The sequence below is a fragment of the Zonotrichia albicollis genome, chromosome 6 (genome assembly GCF_047830755.1).
Source record: "Zonotrichia albicollis isolate bZonAlb1 chromosome 6, bZonAlb1.hap1, whole genome shotgun sequence".
NCBI lineage: Eukaryota > Metazoa > Chordata > Aves > Passeriformes > Passerellidae > Zonotrichia > Zonotrichia albicollis.
This window is the reverse complement of record NC_133824.1, coordinates 32,184,770-32,201,012: the sequence shown is the minus strand read 5'-3', so window position 1 is coordinate 32,201,012 and position 16,243 is coordinate 32,184,770. Positions and strand designations below refer to the sequence as shown.

General features: G+C 44.3%; 1 protein-coding gene across 1 annotated transcript; it reads right to left on the bottom strand.

The window, feature by feature from the left end:
- Window positions 1–511: 511 nt before the first annotated feature.
- F2 (coagulation factor II, thrombin) lies at window positions 512–12,478 on the bottom strand. Its single transcript, XM_014265540.3, has 14 exons — window positions 12,321–12,478; window positions 11,260–11,423; window positions 10,285–10,309; window positions 10,034–10,084; window positions 9,440–9,545; window positions 9,227–9,357; window positions 7,255–7,551; window positions 6,796–6,909; window positions 6,366–6,493; window positions 5,718–5,881; window positions 5,226–5,399; window positions 4,937–5,115; window positions 3,618–3,688; window positions 512–2,873 (listed from the first exon to the last, which is right to left on the bottom strand). The coding sequence occupies exons 1-14, from the start codon at window positions 12,397–12,399 to the stop codon at window positions 2,730–2,732; spliced, it is 1,827 nt and encodes a 608-aa protein (XP_014121015.1). The 5' UTR covers window positions 12,400–12,478; the 3' UTR covers window positions 512–2,729.
- Between the last annotated feature and the right edge of the window lie 3,765 nt (window positions 12,479–16,243).

The following is a 16,243-nucleotide window of genomic DNA, read 5'->3' as shown; positions in this document are numbered from 1 at the left end:
AGTGACTGGGCATCTAGAAACTGAACTAAGCTGACATGAACCTTGGGGTTTGGATACACTGTAGGGAAGATGAGTGGAAATACACTGTCTGTGGGTGCAGTCCTGAGACTTTGCACTCTTCTATGAGCAGTAGTACATTTTTTATATAGTTGCTTTTTTTGTTTTGGAATGTTTCTGTAACTTGAAAATACTTAGTTTGAATTATCTAGTCCTTGTGATGCCTTTACTCAGATTGTGGTCCCAGCTGAGGGAGCTTTCTTTGAGGGAGCCTGCTGCTGATGATATGGAATAGAGTAGCAGTGGTGTATGGTCAGTGGACTCATTTATTCTGAACTCATCTGGTTAAGCAGTGTTCCTCATGCAGGTAAACCTCACTCACTACATTCTTTTTGCTCTTAAGCATCAGATGTTACCATTTTTTAACTAAGATACCTAATAGAACTAGTCTGCAAAAGTTGTAGCCACTTCTTTTTTTTTTTTTTATTAGTGAAGAGCCTTTTTCAGAAGCTCCAAATAATGAAGATTTAAGGCAGACACATTGCGTATCCTTTCTAGCCCTTTCATTTCTAGGGAGGTCATGTATTTTCACCTTACTGCTGCACTTCCATGTGAAAACTGGTTGTGTAGCATAAATTGCACATCTGTTCCATAGCTAGAACAGAGTTATTGAAGGGTTGGACAGGGAAGCTTAAAATAGCACACTTCTATGCTAGATTTTTAATCTCTTCCATGTAACTGCTGCTTTTGTTGTTTGCTATGTGGACCAGCAGTCTCTGCCTGAGAGCCATTGCTGAAACTGTCTTGCCTGATTACAGTAAAAACATGACTTTAAATTAGTACTTGTACTACGGATCTATGCCAGAGCTTCTGCAAATGTCTGAAATCTTCCTTTCATAGGACCCCTAGGCTGGGGTTGCAGTTGACATAATGCTGCTTGGTGCTTATGGTGAGTTTGCACACTGTGATAGCAGGTGATCACGAGCGTTCTCCATCCTGTGTTAACTGATGTGATGCCATTCATTGCTCCACTGCCTCCATTTAGTAGTCATAGTCTCCTCTCATAACCTGAAATGGGTGTGCACTTGTGGAACAGAGCTCTGTTACAAGTGGAGGTTTGGCCCTTATTGGTAAGTGCTGTGGTTTTGTGCACTTAAACCGGGGCAGTTTGTGAATAGTTTGTGTTGGCTAGAGTTACTGCCACTACCTCTCAATTACTAGCTGCTCTCTGAAGCTTAGTGACATTTTAATTAATCCATACGTTCCTTTACCATATTCAGCAGACATTCTGAAGAACTATTTGTTAATTAGCTCAGGATGTAAAACAGCAATGCCTGCAAACCTGCATAAACTATTTTAAATTTGAAGCTGACTCAGAAGTGAAATACAGGAATAATTGAGTAGCAGAAGATATAGCTGTTTTTATGAATGAGTTTTTACCCTGTGTCTTTGTAGTGTTTGGTTGGACTCAATATCCTGGGAGTTCTGAACTAAAACTTGTGCACATAAATTAATAAAGCCTAATCTTTAGCCCAGACAATATTTAAATAACATTAAACTGAATTTTAAAAATTATTCTTCTGTATTGTTTGTAACAAGTCAATATGAACAGTGACTTTCTCCAGAAACTGTATGGTCCTGGTTCCCCTCTTTTGTCACAGATTTGATAGTAGTGAAGGGGTGAGGCTTAAAATTTAAACATTAGAAGGGCTAAATATTTTCAGTGTTCAATATATGTGGTTATCAATGACTTTAAACAGTCGTGAAACCTGAGATGTTGAGGTTTTTTTCTTCAGATTTCATTGAGAGGTTGGTTTTTGTGCTTTATTTGGGAAAAAATGTCATTATTGTTTTAGTAGAAAATTGACCAGTCAAGAATTTGTGTTTACTCTGCTGTACTTCTGGGTCCTCAGTGGTCCACAAATTCCTACTAAAGAGGAGTTTATGAAAGACTGATGCTTGTTTTTGGCGAGATCCCTTTGTAACTTAAGCAAACACCTATAGTGCAGGATGTTTTCACTGCAGGTTTTGTCAATGACTATACGAATTACTTCCTTCAGAATTTTGCTGTGCAGGTGGAAAATACACAATGAGGACCTGGCACCACCTGCTGTGTAGGAACTTCCTGGAAGTGCTGCTTAATGTATTCAAGCCACTATTCCTTTGTAGGATGAATTGCACACAGTGGTGCTGGTATTTATTGCCAGCTGTTGTAGTGTGAACAATGTCTGTCTGATCAAAACAGCTTCTAATTGCTTTACTTTTGACATTGGTGTCTTGTGGAATGCTGCAGGTACTGTAGGGTGGTTATCTCTTGTACATACATGGATCAAAAACTAGAACAGAATATTAGTTGTCTTGAAGGGAGGAAGGGGATGGTGCATGAGGGCATAATCTCGCTTGCTGTGACTGACAAGGCCATTATGTGGGGTCCAAAACCTGTTGATTGTAGGTGATGGAAGGGGGCGGAATTTGAAGCACAACAGGTAATTAGCAGTATAGCTAGTGCTGTGGTACTCCTGGCTACTGTCATGGCTTAGATACAACCGCATCTAAACTCAGCATGAATAAAAGGAAGAAGATGGGTTTCAGAGCTTTTATTTTCAAGGGATAAGACCTTCCTTTTCTCAAGTTGTAAGGATATAACTTGTTTTACTTCAGGATCTTCTATGCTTATGTTTCAAAGTGGAGCATTGTAGCAAAACTGAGACCAGGCAAGGTAAATGCTTCATCTATCGCCCTTGATTTTCGATGACTTTTCGTATCCACTTTTTCAGGCGGAATACGTGGGTGTAAAATCCATATTTGCCATCTCGGTCACAGCCTTCTCCCCATGAAACTATTCCCACTTGATACCAACGGTTGTCATCTGGGTTCTAAAGTAAACAAAAAATTACATTGGCAAAGGAGCAAAAGACCTTGATGGAATCACAGAATCATTAAGGTTGGAAAAGACTTCCAAGATCAAGTCCAGCCTTTGACTAAACACCACCGTGTTAACTATACCACAGCACTAAATGCACTCTTTCATTGAAGAAATTCCTCCTGGTGTCCAACTTTAACCTTACTTGGCTCAGCTTGAGGCCATTTTCTCTTGTGCTTTGTTTGAAAGGAAGAAGAGGCCGAGTGCCACCTAGCTACAACCTCCTTTCAGGAGGTCTCCCCTGACCTTCCTTTTTTCCAGACTAAACAAGCCCAGCTCCCTCAGCCACACCTCATAAGACTTGTGCTCTGGATTGTTTAGCAGCTCAGTTCCCCTCTCAGATCTAAACCCTGGATGTTCCCCAGTCTGTTCAATGATGGGTGCTACTTTGGGATTCAGACTTGCACCTCCAATAGAGTTTGTTGGAGTAATTTTGTCTTTACTCTTAAATCTCTAATTAAGAATTGGCCATCACTCATGCATCCTGCAGGTGATCTCCCAGTATGCTGAGAGCTCAATGTAGAAATGGAGCTGGATGACTGCAGGATTGGTCTCCATTGCTCACCTTAGGCATGACTTAGGTTTGCTTCAACCGCTCAACAGTGGCTCAACTCTGCTGCTTTTTTTAGACTATGAATTTCAGCACAGAACAAACCTATCTTCATATGTCTTATAAGCTTGAACTTGTTGAACATACCTTCATTACAAAAGGTCCTCCACTGTCCCCTTCACAGGCATCTCCTCTCTTTGAGGCATCAGGACTGTAACCTACAGGCAAGAAAAATGGACATTTGACTGTAGGGCAAATGTTGCCCATGGTGTTGGCCATGTTTTCTTTAAGGTTTTGGGATAAATGGCATAAATATTTTGGGACCCATGAGAGTGCTGACGCTGTTAATTCGGACTTCTGTTTTTCATACATGTAAAAATTCTAACTTTGCATCTGTCTTTGCAGCAGTCTTGAATCCACCCTCTGCTCTCATTCTTGTTTTTTCATCTGAATTGGTGTTAGTGTCAGTTGCACTGACACTGTGCAACAGCTGTAGCTTAAGCTACTGTGCTTCGCTTGTCTTACAAACTTATTTGTAATAGTCTGTTTTCCTTCTTGTTTTATTTACTATAGAGATTCACTGTTATCCCTGCTTTTACTTTCCTGTCACTTAAGTTCTGCTTTTCCTCTCCCCAGCTGTCCTCCTAAAGTATCACTATGAAGAGGAAGAGGATTTCATTCATTCCTGATAAACTGGATAGTATCTCTGCACATTCCCATCACCCGTGTCTCCATTTTTTCTGTATGTCTGCATCTCAGCTGTTTCATGGAATGTTGTTTAGAAAGAGAATCCATAAGAACTCTATATTTTCTGCACACTTGTGTAATTGGCTTCCATCCTAACTAAAGCAGTCCCGTGCATTTAGATGCAAGCAGCACAAATTTAGTCAAAAATCTCAAGGCTTGCTTGTAGGAACTGATGAACTCTGCACAAATGAAGAATATATTAGAAACTATTAAACTGGTACATAAATCCATAGTAACTTGAATTCTGTGTGCATTTCCCTTCTCACTCAAAAAGGGTATGATGCTAGAAGAGATTTAGGAAGACAGGAGCCTTCAAAATATGTGGCCCTAAGTATGAATGGGTTCCAAAAGATTGAGACAAGCTAGTAGATAAAATAGTGGGTGTGCAGCCTTTAATTTAGGAAGTCACTGAACTGCTCTGTGCTAGTGAAAAGACAATTTTATTTGTGCTTATTTCTCCCACAGCTGCTGCTGCTGCTACATAGTACCATTAGACTAATGCCTGACACAGGTTGTTGTTGCAAACTTTTTCTTAGCTTTAAATTCTCCAGCTTTCACATTTTCTGAGAGCTGAGAAATTTGTTATCATGGGAAAGTTATTCTTTGTGGAGGGCATTTGCAACTTTATCAGAAAATAACCTAGCTGCATGAGTCACACCAGGAGCTCAGAGCCCTTGACTTCTGTGGCAAGCTGTGCCTGTGACTCCAGTGTTACTTACCTGCACAGAACATGTTGTCAGTGACTTTGACTCTGGTGGATGCCTTGCAGGTACTTTGATCTACAATGGGCACATTAACTTGTTGCAGAACTGTGGGCAAGTTGGAGGGGCTAGTGGCCCACGTTTCTTTCAAGTTTCCCCAGCCAGTTACCCTCCCTTTGTAACCTGCCAGCATCAGCCTGTGGAAGGAAGCACAAGTATAATTAAATGTATTGTAACAGCTTTCTTCTGCCTGGCACTCTTAGTTGCCAATAGCCTTGAGAAGTCATGTTTCTCTCTCTCTTCTCACCTCTGCACAACTTCTTTGGTAGGCAGGCAGACAGGATGGATGTAGTCACTGAAGCTGATGGGTCTCTTTAAGTGCATAAGTGCAATGTCTCGGTCCATGTTCTCTTTCCAGTTGTACTTGGGATGGATGATTATTTTATCCAGCAGAGCAATCTTCTCTTTATTCTTTTCATATCTGAAATAGTTATGAAGGAAAACTCACTATACAGTAGCAGCTGAGAGTCTTCTGGAGTTTATGATACTCTCAGTTTTGTACCCTCTGAGACAATGCTGTCTTTACATAGGAGCACCCTTTTAGATTTCCCAGGCTTCTGTGCTCCCTTTCACTTCATCCTTTAGGATCAGCAAGAGAAGCAAATGCCCCATTAGATCCTCTTATTGAGAGGCATGTGACATTAGTTACTTCAGTGGATACTGAATGACAGCCCAACTCCAAAGTATCTCTTTACTTCAAGAGGAAGTCTAGTTCCTTCCACTTCACTCAGACTCTTACTTTGCTCTTACGTGCTTGCCAATCCGCACCAATATGTCACTTGTACTTAAGTTCTTGTCCCACGGTGGATAAAAAAGGCAATGAGCAGCAGTCAGGATCCAGCTGTCACTGATGAGGCTGGCACCACACAGCAGCTCCTGAGGAGACTTTTTGTAGAGCATCACCTGCCTGAGAGATGAGGAGGAAGTCAGTCCTTAGCAGGACTAAATGGGTCCTAGTGTCTTGCAGAAAGTGCAGATTTGGCAGTGAGCAGGAAACAGCATCGCTCTATACTGACAAAATGGAGTGAGTAGCTCTGTGGCAAGTCTTCTGTGGGCATGTATATCCTCTGTAGTAGGCCATTTATTTACCCCATTTCTTTTACCTGATGAAGTTTCTCATCCTTTTCATTCCAGCAAAGCTGGAAAGAGAAAGACATGAAGATGAAACACACCAGCACACTTGCTTTCTCTAGCGGTTGCATACTTGATTCAAGAGGGGAGTTTCTTTCCAGCTATTTTAGTACTGCTCTGCCAGCCACTTGGAGGAGCTTTGATTAGAATCTATAAGTTATGCACGGTGCCTAAGATAGGAAAGCCCTTTTATTTCTACCTGCTGGAGCTGAAGAGAAGGAAAACACAATTCCCAAAGACTATGCGAAGACAATACTTGCCAGGGGGAGCTGCCAACTTCTGCATCATCCCCACTAACAATTCTTCCTGTGTAGGAATCCAACAGCTCCCTCTCACTTTGGTCTGTTATCTTTTTCTTCTCAAATAAAGGACGAGTGCCACAATCTGAAAAAACAAGCAGTCTTGGCTTTGTTACTCTACCTGAATCACAGTGGAGAACTGTTGTCTGCAGTCAGCATGCGAAGCTGGAAGATCCTAGAAAGGAAGTGCTTACTAGTTCCATGATTGGAACTGGATATTGACTTTAGAGAGTTCTTCAAGAAATTTAAGTATCTTCCCCTGCTTTTAACAGCTTTTGGCTAGCTGATGTTTCTGAGGAACAGTGAATAGGAAGAAGCTAAGATACAGCATGTTTGCAGAAGGGCTATCCCTTCTGCAGGCATGCTGTACCTAGAGTTTTTGCTCACCTGCTTCACCTGAACCAAAAGTTTTTTCATCAAAGAAGGGTTTGAACCCTTTAGGAAGAGTAGAACGTCCTGATAATCCCTCAGACTCTTGGTTCTCATCCTCTAGCGAGCTGTCTGAGAGATGTAAAGACAAAGCAAAAGGTTTAAATATAGTTGCCATAATTATCAGCAATGTAAATGTTCCTTTCCCCACACAGTAGGTCTCATGAAGGAATGATGTTTTAAAACAGTGCTCTTTTTAATGTGTTTTGTCCACCAGTGTGAGTTTTCAGGGAGAACACCTCAGAGAGGTAACAGTGCTATGCACCTAAGGCAGGTGATATGTGGACAAACAAGACTCCTGTGTGCATGAGCACGTACATCCTTGTCTATTCCTCCCAGGCCAAGCATTTCATTCTACTCCTGTTCTTTGCCACTGCCTCAAATATGGGCCTACCCAAACCTAAGCAGATTTCTCACCGCAGTAGTGCAGATCACAGTAGTCAAAGTAGGGTGATTCATTTGTGACACACCAGACACCCTCATCATCTCTGTCTGGATTCCGACAGTAATTCTCCTGCAGCTCCACTTCTGGGTCAACTTGTTTTCCATGGAGCACCTCTTTGGCTTTCTCAGAGTTCCATGGTAGACACTTAGCTCCAGACACAGTGACTGAGAGAGTCCCTGTGTAAAGCATGCCTTTCTCTGGTTCACAAGGTTCCGTTGGTGCAGGTTCTGCGGCCCGTGGAGTGAATGGAACTGTTGTTCTGTCTTCACCTGGAAAGACAGAGGGCTGTGATTTAAGCCACAGCTGTGCACTCAGAAGTGCTATTAGTAAATAGTACCAGAGCCCCTTAGTAAAGCCTAGAGTTCCATGGGGTCTTCCAATATGTTTAGGAACTCCCACTGTGTTTCTGTGCATGGGGTGGCCCTCTAAAATATTACAGTGTCAGAGATGGTTCAGCAGTATGTGAAGTGAGGCTGGCACTATTCTTGACATTTCTCTTTGTCACTAAGATATGAGGAACAATATTGTGTTCCCTTCTGGGGCGTCTTTGAGAACCAGCTCAAGGGATGGGTAGGTGTCTCAAGCATCATAATTCTGCTGTATTAGCTCCTTCAACACCTTATTCTAAAATGCATAACTAGGCCATATTTGGGGGAGCCTTTTACTGTGATATTCTACTAAAATAGCAAATTTAACTTTTGGCAATGTTTCTAAATCTAATGATAAGTGAAAAATTTTCCTGCAAGACTTCTCACACTTTTTCTTGCAAGTGTTGTAATGACTGCAAGTTTTAAGCAGCATTTCCTGAAGGAGTGGGTACTCTATAATCTCTTTTGGCTGGGCCTCAAGGTGCCTTCTCCATGTGCACAGGGGGAGTCCCCATGTGAAGAGATACCCCATTTGACTATTCACTCTGGTGGCACAACAGCCACTGGGCAAGTAGTATTCCCCTTTATTGGTAAGGCTGCTTCTCTTTTTTGACTCATGTCAACATGATTATAAAAGGTCTGTGCACAAAGGCTTTTCTAATCCTGCTACATCCATGCACACAGGATAACTGTAAGATACTGCAGGTCAGAAATTAACTGGTGAACAGAGGTAGCACAGATGCCTGATGGTCTCATGAGGCATCTGTGCCACCTCTGGCATCACTCCTGATGCCTGGCCTCAAAGCAGAGCAGTATTTCTTTTCAGTTTGTCAGATTCTGCAAACCAGAGCAGTGGTAATGGCTTTTGAAATTTCAAAATAACCCCATGTCAAAAAGGTTGCTGACCTCTAACTTTTTCTTATGAGTTGTTGCTTCTAGTGTCTGTTTATGAAAGAGAAACTTCCACTGTGTGAGAAGGTTCTCTCCTTTACCAGTTCTTCTGAGACAGAGGCCATGCCCCAGGGGAGATGTCTCTGTACTAGGGAGAAACAGGAATGTGTAAGTGTAGGGGGATGATCTTCCATGTTCAGTTCATTGATGAGAGAAAGGCATCTTCTCTTTACATGAGACTGTGAGTATTAAACTGCACACCTCTACAGGAGAGAATGGGAAGGCAGGCAGCCAAGCACAAACTGTAGTTATTTTGTCCTAAAGCTAGGCATTCAGACCAAAAAACATTATGACTCATGGCTGTCTCTAATTTGAGACAACTGGGCCAGGATTTCGGGGTGACTGACTAGAAAATACTGTAGTACATTCCAGGGTACTTCTGACACTGGTTTTAATTTAGATCTAGATTAGCATAATCTAGAGAAAACAGCTCATTGTGTATGGGCAACTCAGTGACTTTTCTTCCTCAGCTCCTTTACCCTTTAAGATGCAGCTTCTCTACTCCTGCTGACCTCTGTTCATGTAAGCATTCCCCCTCCTTAACCCTCTCCTTGACTGCCTTAGTATCAGTCTCAGTGCAGTTTTTTGCTGTGAGTGAAGGGCTGTCTGCAGTGCTGGGGCATACCACACACGGGGATGGGACACGCCTCCCGTTCTACCGTTGGGTCTCGGGTGTAGCACCATGGGCCTTCTGAGTTGTTGTCTGGGTTCCTGCAGTAGTTCTCAATGAGGCTGGGATAAATGGTGGCATTAAATCTATGAGAGACAAAGCTGGTTAGGCTAGGAAGGAAGGCCACCGCAGAAAACTCTTAAAGGGGTATGCAGGAGATGAACTTACTTAGGAATATGTGGATATTTGCTTGTCCACACTTGACATTCAATCCCAGACTTGGTTTGGCTAATTGTTCCCCGATAGTTCTGGCCCAGCCCAAGAGCGCAGTTGCCTGTCAAAATCCCAACACACAGTGTAAGCCAATCAGAGGAACTGGATGTTGCATTTTTCAAGGTCAGAAGTACCATCTCACATATCCCTTTAACTTTTGCTGGGTGCATGAGCCTCCAATAGCAGAGGCATCCTCTTCCTGTGAGAGGAGCACACGGCCTGAGCTTTCTGCGCTTCATCAGAGGGAGCTATCCCTGAGGGCTCTGTGCTCTGCTTTGGCTCAGAGAGGCTGCTCACACCTGACTGTGTCACACGGATAAGGATACTCGCTCCATACTATTTCAGTGCACAAACTAGATTGTTTGTTGAAATTATTACTGGGGAAATAAAGAGTAAGACATAATTTCAAATTCCTCCCCTAGTATTTTTCTTTAAAATTAGATGGCTTCTCCAACATCAGTTTAATTTTTTTTCTGTACAATCTCTGCAGGAAGCAAGTTCCTGGCACTCACTGTATCAAGGAGATTGAGGTCAGCATGAAGTTCATACCTTCTAGACAAGCATCCAGAACTCTCCTGGCCTTTCCCAGGCCCTGACATACTAGCAAAATAAGAAGAAAGAGACACATTATATGAAAGCAATCTCAATAAGCACCATCATTTGAACCAGTTTATCATCTAGGGACAAAACACAAGTGCTTAGCCCTGGAAAGTGAGCTCTTAAAAGAGGGAGCCATCTTTCCAGGATGGGACAGTGCATCCTAAGGAGTAACAGTACCTGCAAGAATCAAAACAACTTACCTTGGTATTTTGACCAAAATATATCCTGTAAAAAAGATTTTTAAAAAATTAGAGACACAGAACATCAAACCTTTCTTGGCTACTGCTATTCAAACCAGTAAGAGAACATCCCATCATAACAAAAGACAAGACTAACCTAGCTCTGTTTATACCATTTACTACAGAGTCAAAGCAAAAAATGCAATATAAAACCACATTCCCACACATCAGACTCAGGAATCAAGACAATACTGTTGTTTCTAAGGAGACCAAAGATGTTTACAAACTTCATCAACCTGCAGAGCAAGCAGTGCAAGTAGTGCAGTGGGCTACAGTGCAGAAGTCCAAGCAGCTGAACCTGGAATTTCTAAGGCCACAGATCACATGTAGGTATTGGCTCTCATCTCTGCCATGCAGCCTGAGGCTGATTGCTTTTGAAGTACTCCAAAGAGGTAGTGTCTTGCTGGCTTAGGCTCCTAACTGTTTATCTGTTGGTTTTTTGGGTGTGAAATTCAGCAAGACACCAGCCTTGGGGCTAGGAGCAAATCCCAAAAGGATGCAGCACAAATTTGGCAGAGTGAGTGAGTCTGGAAACCAGAAAAATGGGCAGGGTGTGCAGAAGCTCAAGGGAGTCTGAGGAACCTGCACTCAGTGTTTTGACTACTGTACCAGTGCTTCTGTGAGTGTCTGGGATAGCAGCTCATATGTGTGTGATACCATGCTGGGCTAGTGGAAGGTACTATTCAGGACTAATGGCACCTTGTCACTTTAGGCATAGAGAGGGAGAGAAAAGAGCCTGAGCTTTCAGGTGTAGTCTGCGCAGTGTCTCAAGGAGGGAAGCTCCCTAAGGAAGCCTGAGCTTGCCATGGGGTGTGCACTCATCAGCCTCATCTTTGGTTCACAGAATCGAGCATTACAACCCTGGCCCTGGCTGTGTGGGCAGCCTGCTGGTGTCTCCCTGCAGAGGGTGGCTGGGGGATGTTTCCTGGTACGTACCGTCTGATCGGTGGATTCAAGGGCTTCGAAAGCCTCCTCATAACTGCAAATCTCCTCCAAGCACTCTCGCTCCAAGTTTCCCTTAAGCATCTCTTCTAGAAATCCCTTGTTGGCACGTCGGTGGCGCTTGAGCAGTGACAACGCCTGCCCCTTTTCCAGGAAAACTATCAGGTCAGAACACTGCCAGTCAAAGGGCTGCGCACAGCCAGAGGGCACCTTTGTCTCCCATTGCAGTTTCCAAAAACCGCATGCAACTGGTGTGGTGATCCCACAGCCCAGCCTCCCCCAGCCCACCACACAGAGAGGAGAAGCCCTGTCAGGTCTACACTTGATGATCAGAGCCTCTCTGGAATTCATCCCGTCACAGCTGCCATCACTTACAAGGAACAGAAGTGACAGAACGCTTCTTCCTCAACAAAGCTGCTCTGCTCATTTGCAGTTAGATAGAGGCTTGTTTGCTTTGAGCCTGCTGGTGACCCTGTCCCCAGCCACTGTATTTCTGTCTTGCAAGCCTCAGACCACTGCGATAAGCACAGCTTGGTTTCATTTCATATTCAGAGCCCCTGATTTGAGACCTGGAGACAGCTATTCCCCTACACAATAGTGGGTCCAAGAGGACTTAACCTCATGTTAAGAAAAGACAGTTAGAAGCTCTAATAAAAGGAGCAGTGGGCAGGAAGGTGGCATGTTTTGTATGACCTAAAGTTTCAATAAGAGACAGCTGGGGAGGCAATGGAGAATTGAAGCCACCTAGGTCAGCTGAGAAATTATCCCCAAAAGCCCGATGGTTATGTTAGACTTGATCCTGGACTAAGCCACAATCCCCTCCTGCCATTTCCCAAGTGACTCATAAAATGCACTGAGTTGCTGTCACCAGCTGACAGATTCAGCTGTGTCCTCCCATGTTCACTCCGTTCTTAGCACCCTTTTGCTCCCAGCTTCAAGCTTTTAGCCTGTCCTCCTGACTTGAGGAAGAAAACTTGCCACCTGTGTTACCCCTGGAAAGAACTATTCGCGTCTTCCTCCTGTCATCTACTGGGACTTCTGCCCTTGAGTCTTACCTCCAGCATGGCTCAAGGTGAGGTGCAGAAGGCTGGAGAAGAGCAGGCCCCTCAGTATGCTGGTTTTGGTCTGCGCCATGCTGTACAGCCCTGGCTGCAGGGGAATTGCAAAGGAAGCAGAATAAGCAGAGTCACAGCCCTGCTGGGTTAATATTGAACCAGAATGAAGAAACAGGACTCCAGGTCGTGGTGTGTCAGGGACAGTGGGACTCTTATCCCTCCTCTCTTGGCATCTGTCCCTCCTGTCAGAGCATCTTTGTTTCCTTACTTAACTTCCTATTTCATATCTAGGAAGATGGCACGAGTAGTAAGAGAACAAGTTTGTCCCAGGGCACAGGGAGAACTGGGGCCAGAGAGAGGTACCTCTGCCAGCTCACAGCCATTCCAGCCAGAGAGCTTGCTCCTCTTCCCTGGCTTTGCTCCCGTGCAGCCCATGGCACCATCACTGCCTCCCCACCATGCTGCTTCAGGTCCCTGCCTGACTCTTCTCAAAGGCTGTACTCAAACGCAGGAAGACTTTGAGACCTCCTTAGCCATTCCCAGTCCTTCTCTTTTTATCTGCAAGCCCCCCTGATTCTCCCTAGTGCTCAGTTGTCTTTCCTTCCCACAGTTATCAGCAAGCTCAGCCTCAGCTATTTTGGCACCACAACACACAGTTTCAGTGTTCCTCCTTCTCCCTTGCCCATGGCAATGAGCAGAAAGGATGCCTTTGACAGCCCAATTGGAATTTAAATTTTCCTTCCAGTTAGGTTAGTTAGCAGTGCCATTGGCAGTGCATTCTTCCCAATACCTTATAATTCCCAGCTGAGTGGAGGAGGATGAAGCAGCATGAAGGCTGGGTTTCTCCCTTTTCTTCCCCCCATAGTGGAACGTGCTAAAGTCCATCCAAAAGGAAACAGAAACTCTGACAAGCAGGGAGCTAGCACACCCAAAACCAGCCAGGAAAACAAGAGCTTCCAGGAACAGGGAGAGAGGAATGGTCTGGATGTCATGACATCAGCTATTAAGTCAAGAAGTGGTCTGCCAGAGCTGAGAAGGCTCTAATGGTTGCTACAGCAAGCTGACTATTGGCAAGAGTGGAAAAACAGGGCAGCATGGGGGTAGTCTCAGGAAATGCCACATGGAACAAAAGTGCCTCCTGCCAGCAGGGAGCATATTTTGCGCTGTGCCTCTGTGCAACTGATACATCTGTAATGTTTATCTCCATAGAAGAGTGCAAATATTAGCATTAGGGTGGCTGAGGAATGACTCTGGACACTGGTACAAAGAGCAGTTGCAGAGGCTTCCTTCCTCACATAATAAGAGTATCTCCTGTTCTCATCCACACACATCTCTACTCCTCACTACGGATTTTGGAGAGACACCTTTAGGAATGGCTGGCATTCCCTGGGTGGAAATGACCTGGGTGGAGACTGTGTGAATGGGATTAGACACAACCCTAGAAATATCCATGTTACTTAGCAGGGGAAGCAGCATTTAGGCAGAGAGCAGAGGCAGGGACAGGGAAAAGCACAAACCAGAGTGGTGAGGTCAGAGCAGCTGCTGTGTCCCACACAGCCACCTCCACTCCTAACTGGAGGAGGAGCAGCTTTCAATTTCCTCAATCACTTTCATTTCTGCATCTCTGTCTCTTCTTAATAATAACCAGGCAGCATTTACACTGCAGCTTAAGTCAAGGTTGTTATACTTATGCATAGATTTTTACCCTCTCCCTGTCTTTCCTTTAAAGGAAAAGTCTTACCACCTTCCATGGGATCATGCAGAATATAAGGCTAACTTTAAGCAACACTACAATTCAGCAGTTAAGGCAGTTAAGCTTGGTTATCAGACAGGTATGAATATCTTCTAATACCTACCTATGCCATCTTCCTTAAATGTTACTTCTGCTCTGGTTCCTACATTTATTTTGTTGCTTTGTAATTGGAGATTTTCACTACATCCTGCAACACTTTCAAGCCCTTTCTTGTGTCTCACAACAATGTTTGTAATTAAAGATGCTGACTCCTCACATTGTGGCCTTTTTCATTCCTTAATGTGCTTCTAGGGCCCTTCTCTGTTTCTCCCATTCCTGTGGTTAGCCTCTGCAGCAGCACAGCATGCATCAGCTATCACCTCTCCAGGGGTGTGACTTCTACCCCTCCAACATTTAACTCTTCCATTCCTGCAAGCAAAGTTTTATAATTTCATTTTCTCTCTGCCTTCACTCACCCATGGATGATGGATGCTATTTTCTTTCTTAGGACAAGAGAGCTAAGATACCTTTATCATCCAGAGTGACGGTTTGTAACACAGTTAGGAGTTTCGATCTCTTTCCTTCTATGTGTTGATTCATCTTTTTAAGTAAAGAAAGCCTTTGGCAATTTTTTTTTCCTGTGTAACACTTTTTCAACTTTCAGGGAGCTGAATATAGGGGGTTTGGCCTTGGCCCATTTTTTTTGACCTTGGCCTGTGATGGATAGTTTGCTCATTCAATAGTTGAGGCATTTATCCATCTCTTCCTAAAGGCAGTTATACAGTTTAATCAATGCAACACCTTAGATACAATCATAAAGATGAAACCCTTATCCCTTCACACAGGGGTTCCCCTGTCCCTGAGGGCCAGGGGGCTGCCAGATGGGGTCTCCTTCCCTTGTAGCCTGTTCCTTTTCATTCAAACATCTTGGTCAGGTTTAAGCCAGTTTACAAGTTGGCCAGGGATTGAGCCCTGACTGTAGTGTGAGGTTTAAATGCAACACTTGTGTGCATGCCTGACACCTGGTGTCACCCTGCCAGCAGGAGGGACCCCAATCATCCAAAAGATCTTGGCACTTGTCACCCAGGAGTGTTGCAGCAGCACCCCAAAGCTTTGGTGAAGCCCTGCCAGCATGGTGGACTTCATTACCCAGCAGAGCTGTGTGCTTGCTGCTTGAGCCTGTACTGGTAATGGGTGCACAGATCTCCAGCCAGCTGGGTAATCCATGTGTCTGCTGTCCCAAAACTTAACCCTCACTGGCACTGAAAGGCAGCATGCTGTGTAACTGCTCCCCATGCCAGCATATGGCACCAGGCAGGCACACATCCTTTTCCTTGCTATCCTTCTTCCCTTCTCACCAGCATCCTGACAACTGCACCAAATGTAGTGCACTGGCATGAGGGCTTGTTATGGATTCCAATAAAAAAGGCACTCAGAGCCTACAATGTAGCCATTAAAATACCATTTACTGGACATAATACAAGAAAGGGAATGGCATTAGATAATCCCACACTCCTTCAGATGCTGCAAAAACCAAGCTAAACAGCACTGCACAGCTATCCAGTCAGGCCACAACACCCTGTACAGATCCTATTCATGTTGAGGTTCACCAGTACCATGGTCTTCAGGGCTTTTATAGGAATTTCCTAGGAGTAAACAACTTTATACATCATTTTGCTGTCAAGAAAAAGGTTGTTCACATGACAACATGTTGTTTCTAAGATGAAGACATGGTGGTGGCATCACCACCAGGGGCCCATGGGAATCACCTCCAGCTGAAACGCCTCCTCTCCTCAGAATTAGCCAGCTAAGTTTATCTTGCAGCCAAGAGATACGTGCAGCACGGCACAGACATGCTCCCCCGCTCAGATCAACAGTCAGGTGACCAATGTTTCTGTGAAGACCTCCTAATTCATAATTGTTCCTTTCGCTTCTCTCCTGTTACCTCGGAATAAAGAAGCAGGCCAGCTATTTAGGCAGTAGGGGTCTGGGTTCTCCCTGCCCCTTCCCCCCACTGCTCCCCCTTCTCTCCCAGTTCTGCTGTGACAGAGGGCACACGCTTCAAACACAGCCCATGAGCCCAGCTCCAGTGAGAACATTCCGCAGCTGTGTCAATATTTGAGTTTGGATAGGCACCAAAGAGAGAACAGTAGGAAGCACTGCACCTTCAAACACAAGCCCACTCACATGC

Excerpts from the sequence above, each read along its gene's own strand:
- F2 (XM_014265540.3), bottom strand. The coding sequence starts at position 12,399 with ATGGCGCAGACCAAAACCAGCATACTGAGGGGCCTGCTCTTCTCCAGC. Across the intron at positions 10,085-10,284 it reads ATTTTGGTCAAAATACCAAG|TATGTCAGGGCCTGGGAAAG; the intron begins GTAAGTTGTTTT and ends TTATTTTGCTAG. Across the intron at positions 5,116-5,225 it reads ACCAAAGAAGTTGTGCAGAG|GCTGATGCTGGCAGGTTACA; the intron begins GTGAGAAGAGAG and ends TTCCTTCCACAG.